The sequence below is a fragment of the Vicia villosa genome, linkage group LG2 (genome assembly GCF_029867415.1).
Source record: "Vicia villosa cultivar HV-30 ecotype Madison, WI linkage group LG2, Vvil1.0, whole genome shotgun sequence".
In the NCBI taxonomy this organism is placed as follows: domain Eukaryota; kingdom Viridiplantae; phylum Streptophyta; class Magnoliopsida; order Fabales; family Fabaceae; genus Vicia; species Vicia villosa.
Window position 1 is genome coordinate 143,354,702 of NC_081181.1, and position 6,935 is coordinate 143,361,636.

The window sequence follows — 6,935 nt, forward strand, 5'->3', positions numbered from 1 at the left end:
CTCACCTCACACAGATTAAGAAACAGTAATAAATGAAAGAGAGTGAATGGTGACTTTATTTAATTATCCTGATTAACTATTGGTGTATTCGAAATAATATTATTATTAAATGAAAAAACAATAAATTAAAAAAATTTATTAGAGGGTACAATTGGAAGATTAAATATAAAATTGTATCCGTAATATAAATGGGAAAGAGGGAGTAATATTTTGAAACACATTTTTTTTTCTTCTAAATGTCACATTTATTTTTGGACCGAGGAGAGGAATTCCTTTGAAGTAGAAGAAGCAATTTAACACGTGCAAGACACCCAACACCGATCAAAGATCAAATCAAAATTCTAGGCAAGTTTCTTACGCACTCAACAACAACAACAACAAAAGATCGAGAATCACGTCAACAACAGCAACCGAAATCTACGAAATCATGGAACCAAATTCCGACGCAGGTGAACGAATCGCGAGAATCGCCGGCCACCTCAACCCTCCCAATCTCACGGTTCGTTTTCACCATCTCTTTCATTGCATAATTGCATTACACAACCAATTGGATCAATATCATCACTGTTAGATTCATCATGTATTATGAATGTGTATTGTGTTATCCGAACAGATGAGTGAACACGGTTCTTCCCCTTTGTCGAGTTTCCATTGCCGTGCCAAAGGTGGATCACCTGGATTCAAAGTTGCAATTTTGGGTGCTGCTGGTGGAATAGGACAGCCTCTTTCTATGTTGATGAAGATGAATCCTTTAGTTTCTGTTCTGCATCTCTATGATGTTGTTAATACCCCTGGTGTTACTTCTGATATCAGTCACATGGACACTTCTGCTGTTGTATGTTCCTAACTCTCTTTCTTCTTTCAAAACTGATACCGACACTTGTGATTACATTAAATTTATTCATTTTTTAAAATTATTACCAGTGTCAATATATTGGTGTCAAGGTCGTGTTTCCAGGGTTCGTACTTCATAGGCATATACACATATTATAAGTTCTTAAGTATATGTTGTATGTAACAGAAGATAAAGTAGAGGGAAAATTGTTTTCATATAAGTTATTGCAAGTTTTGATAAACTAATATGGAGAGCTTATGATTAAGTTGATAATTCATATAGAATAAGTTGTTTCCATAAGCTATTCAAAATAGCCTCACAAGTGCTTGTGTCATCTGATAGATAAACTAAAATAAGTCTATCCAAATATGCTCTAAATCCGAAATGCATGTCTGATCATTTTATATATGCTATTAGTTGTTTTCATATGCTATTCTAGAGAGCTTCTAAAAATAAGTTGAAAACACTTATAGACATGTTATGAGTTGTTTTCATAAGCTCTCCCAAACAGTTACACAAGTGCTTATGGCAGTAGATAAACTCAAATAAGTCAATCAAAACGTGTTCTAAATCTGAAATTCACGTCTAATCATAGAAAAGGTCTAGGTTTGTAAAATTAAGTTGTTTTTTATGTTAACATGACTGAGAAGGTTTTGATGTATAGGTTCGAGGATTTTTGGGGCAAAATCAGCTTGAGGATGCACTTACAGGTATGGATTTGGTAATCATTCCTGCTGGTGTTCCCCGTAAACCTGGAATGACTAGAGACGATCTCTTCAATATAAATGCTGGGATTGTTAAAACACTTTGTGAAGCAATTGCAAAGCGATGTCCCAAGGCTATTGTCAATTTAATAAGCAATCCCGTTAATTCCACTGTCCCTATTGCGGCTGAAGTTTTCAAAAGAGCCGGTACTTATGATCCCAAGAGACTTTTGGGAGTTACAATGCTTGATGTGGTTAGAGCCAATACGTTTGTGGTATGTATTTTCTACTAATTACTATGTCCAGCTTTTTATAGTCACACTTACAGCATAATTAGGACAATGAAGTGACTTTCTCAACTTTATTGATCAAATCTCCAAGGCCAAATTCCTTTTTGTTTCAGACTTTCAGCTTACCGGCTATTCTTATTACTTAATAAGTGAAGTTACTTCATTATTTTCCCTGTCGCGCTTAAAATGCAGGCTGAAGTTATGGGTCTTGATCCAAGGGATGTGGATGTTCCGGTTGTGGGAGGACATGCCGGAGTCACAATTTTACCTCTTCTTTCTCAGGTGTTCACTACAACTATTTCTAATTTTTATTTTCTACCATGTTTCATTTTAAATACTTCAAACTGTAATACTCTAAAATCTTACCTAACATTGTCACTGATATTTCAGGTTAAACCACCTTCCTCTTTCACCACAAAGGAAATTGAGTACTTGACAGATCGCATACAAAATGGTGGTACCGAAGTTGTTGAGGTAAAAATTACACAAAAGGAATTGTGCTATATATGATTTCATCATTGCTATGGATTATTTATTCATTGGAATTTTAATTTGCATAATGTTGTAATTCTCTATAGGCCAAAGCTGGAGCTGGGTCTGCGACACTATCAATGGTTAGTATTTTATTTTGTATAGATAGGGAAATGAGAGCATATTCTCATAAAAAGAACTAATCTTGGCCATACAATACAATCATAAATGGCCGTGCTAATATTTAAGAAAGTTAATCTCGGTCATCCACGTATAGTTGGATGGTCTAAGATAATTTCTTAGTTGCTTCTTTTTTCTGAAATTTCATTTTTGTTTTGTTGTCTGCATAACTTTCACGACTTCTTAACAATGCTATGCATAAATTTCAGGCATACGCTGCTGTTAAATTTGCAGATGCATGTCTTCGTGCATTGAAAGGAGAGGCCGGAATCATTCAATGTGCATATGTTGATTCACAGGTAGGAATAAAAAAAAAACCTGTTTTCCATTAAGATTATCTTAAATCCTCTTCCCTATCATAATTTTAACAGAATGTATTGTATGTTGTAGGGTTTTCTCCTCAAAGTCGAAGTTCAAATAAGTATTTTTTTTCCTAAAGACTAATAAAATCTGTTATTATAGGTGACTGAGCTTCCATTCTTTGCATCAAAAGTACGACTTGGCCGTGACGGAGTTGAGGAATTTCTTCCTCTAGGTCCCTTAAGTGATTATGAGAGGTATGCAGTAACAGTTGTTCTTTGAACTAACAAATTTCCTAACTGAAGCTTAAACTTACATCTGTTTATATCTCGATAGGGCGAGTTTGGAAAAGGCAAAGAAAGAGTTAGCAACAAGCGTGGAGAAGGGCATTTCTTTCATCAGAAAATGAGTTGATAGCATATCCTGAAAATAAGTGGTGGAATTGAGCCCTGTCAGTTGTGAGATCAAAATTTTCAAATTAGTTATGTGGTAGTAATAATCATTCTTATTACAATAAAAGTGTGTGTTTAAATTAAATCCATAGATCTTTGTTTTAATTTTTTGATGGTATAGATATTTAATTTTTTAAATTTGTGAAGTATAAGCGTGTCCATTTGAGCTTTGATTAACAGAAATATTCAAGCATAAACACATGTATCAATTTTTTCTTCATTTTTACAAGTATTGCAACTCCTTCTTTCAACATATTTAAAGTTGTAAATGTACTAGAAACTATTAAGAATCCATCAACACACAGGAAGAGAATAGTTGAAAAAAATATAAGTTAGTATCAACAATGTTTAATAGTCAATCATAGTATTAAATTAAATAAGTGTTGAGTATGACTCATATTGTTGAGATTATTATGGATTATTGGGTATAACTCATATTATCATATAATGGATAGATATAATTGTTTGTCGAGGGAAATTGAGGATTAAAGTTTAGATAAATAGAACTATGGTGTTATATATGATTTGTAACTTTGAAATCCTTATGAATTCATAATATAAAAATAAAGGAAAGTATAGTTGCTCTACAGTTGTAGAATTGGCCGAACAGTGTTAATAAAGATCAATTGTGTTTATTGTTTATACTTTCGTTTATCTTTAATCATCTATATTAATTGTTGTTCTAACAATTGATATCAAATGACGATTAATCCTAGTGTGAATTTCAAAGTAATAAGGTTTGATGGGACATGTAATTTTAGATAATGGTAAACGAGGGTTAAAGATTTGTTGGCTTAGAAAAGTTTATAGAAGGCGCTGCGTGAGAAAAATCGAACGACATGGAGGATATCGGTTTTAAAGAGATGGAGAAGGTTGCAAGATTGATTCACCTATGGGTTGTAGACAAGGTGATGTATCATATCCTGGACCTAACGACACCGAAGGAGGTTTGAAAAATATGAGATTCAATATATGTTAAAGACGTTAATGAACAAATTGTTCGCGAAGCAACGATTATACAATTTGAAGATGTAGGAAGGATCTGGTTTGCAACAACATGTCAATGTCTTCGACAACATAATCATTGATCTGGTGAGACTTGGAGTGAAGATTAATGATGAAGATAAGACAACTATCTTGCTTTACTCGCTACTAGGTTCTTATGACCACTTGGCGACTACTCTTACCTGAAGAAAAGACATTATCAGTCTTGATGTGATTACTGAAACACTTTTTCTCATTCTTAAAGGAGACAATGTGTAGAGGAAGGAACTCAATGTGACTGTCCATATGTGAAAGGGGGTCAAATTCGTGGGCGGAACATATTAGATAAATAACTTGTTTAGACCTTAGTTAGTTTTATTGGGCTTAATTGTATTAGCCCTTGGGCCCATTCCAATGTATTTATATTAAAGCCTTTTGGCACAATGAATACATAATTTTTTTTTGCTTCTTTTTACATTCAATTTTTCCTTCTTATGGCTCATCTTCCTCTTCAATTTGACTGAGCCATAGCTATAATATGGTATCAGTAGTATAGAACCTCATGTTTCTTCCTCCTGGCCATTTCAATCTCATCCTTCCATCATCCATTAACGACTTTCGATGGTGAATATGAAAAATCAACACCCACAAAGAAACCCGATCCACCAAAGAACGATCAAAGCGAACCAATCTTAAACCCTAGAAATCCCTATTACCTGCATCCTGGTGAGAACCCCAGCACCACCATTGTCGCATCACCTTTGGATGACAACAACTACCACAATTGGAGCAAATCCATACGCAGAGCCTTGACATCCAAGAACAAGCTCTCCTTTATCAATGAAACTCTTATGAAACTGGCGTTCTTTGATTCGAACTTCAAGCTTTGGGATCGTGCAGACAATATGGTTCTTTCATGGATCAATCTTACTCTTTCACCACACATCATTCAGAGAACCATATGCTTTGATTTTGTATTTGATCTATGGGAAGATTTTCGAGAACGATTCACAAAAGGTAATCACTTTCATTTCTTAGATCTTCTCTATGACCTTCATTCGATTCAACAGGGTGATAGATCCCTATCCACTTACTTCACCGACCTCAAGATTCTTTGGGATGAATTGGATGATTTACGCCCAACCCCATCTTGCAATGCCCTAACCCCTGTACCTGTGATTTGAGTAAGGTTATGTGAAACTTCAAACACGTGGAGTATGTCACGTGTTTCTTGAAGGGACTGAATGATAACTATCATAACATTCATACGCAAATTCTACTTCTCGATCCACTTCCCAACATAAGCCATGTTTACTCCCTCATTTCTTAACAAAAAATCATTCCTCCTTCAGCATCAACAACTACCCATCGATTCTATATGCAAACGATAACAACAATCCTTGCCCTAAAGGAAAAACCACCTCCAAAAGCTCCATGCTCTGCATGCAATACAGTAAAACTAATCATACTATGGATAATTTCAACTTCAAGCATGGAGTCCCTCCTAGCTATAGGAGCAAAAAATCCAAGAACGCATCTGAATCCAAGCCCAAATCTACTCAAGACAGAGATAATGTCCTTTCAAAGGAAGATTATCAACACTTAATGCTCTTCCTCCAGCAGTCCAAGAAGGATCAAACAAACATTAAGACTGACAAAACTCCACACTCTGAAACATGAGTAATCTCAGGTATGATTAACACATGTAACCTTATTCACAATACTTCCCTCAGATACTTGATTCTGGGGCATCACATCATGTTTTCCCTTATATAAAGTGTTTTTCTGATATATTTATGATCACCTATGTTCTCCCTAATGGAACATGTTTAACTGCTCATTACTCTGGCACTATTATACTTGAACCTTCCCTGCATTTGCATAATGTTATTTACATACCAGATTTTAAGTTTAGCTTGATATCAATCTCTAAACTTTGTCAAAACTCCAACTATAGCATATCATTCTCACGCAAATCCTGTTTTATTAAGGATGTGTCTAACAAGCGGATGATTGGCCAAGTTACTCAACATAATAACTTATACATACTTCATATACTGCTTGTGCACAAATCCATCTCTTGCCATAGTTGTAACACTGCTAGTATTAAGGCACCTGACCCTATAAATGCTTCCTTATGGCATCATCGTTTAGGATATCCCTCTAATGAGGTTTTAAATACTATATCACAAACATTTCCTATTATACAACATCACAAATTTTTTGCTTGTAATACTTGCCACTTATCAAAACAATGTAACCTTCCCTTTAATCACAGTAATTCTATTTCTCTCAATTGTTTTAACTTAGTGCATACGGGGACCCATATTTATTGCTTATATGGATGGTTTTCAATACCTTATAACTATTGTATATGACTTCTCTAGATACACTTGGACCTTTCTTATGGCCAACAAATCTAACACTACATCACATATTAAGAACTTTATTACTTATTGCCAAACTCAATCTACTTGTAAAATCAAAGTTATTAGAATTGACAATGCTAATGAATTTATTATGTCTTCTTATTATGCATCTCTAGGTATTATACATCAAAGGAATTGTGTTGAAACACCTCAACAAAACTCCACTGTAAAAAGAAAACATAAAACATAGACACTTACTTAATGTTACTATGTACCTTTTGTTTCATGCCAATTTGCCTAAAAGTTTTTGGTCTTTTTCTTTATGCCATGATACCTTTTTAATTAACAGA

The 6,935-nt window shown here is 34.4% G+C and overlaps 1 protein-coding gene across 1 annotated transcript; it reads left to right on the top strand.

The window, feature by feature from the left end:
* Positions 1-229: 229 nt before the first annotated feature.
* LOC131652301 (malate dehydrogenase, glyoxysomal) lies at positions 230-3,378 on the top strand. Its single transcript, XM_058922126.1, has 9 exons — positions 230-499; positions 614-835; positions 1,500-1,814; positions 2,022-2,111; positions 2,220-2,303; positions 2,408-2,443; positions 2,690-2,779; positions 2,943-3,037; positions 3,117-3,378. The coding sequence occupies exons 1-9, from the start codon at positions 428-430 to the stop codon at positions 3,187-3,189; spliced, it is 1,077 nt and encodes a 358-aa protein (XP_058778109.1). The 5' UTR covers positions 230-427; the 3' UTR covers positions 3,190-3,378.
* Positions 3,379-6,935: the final 3,557 nt, after the last annotated feature.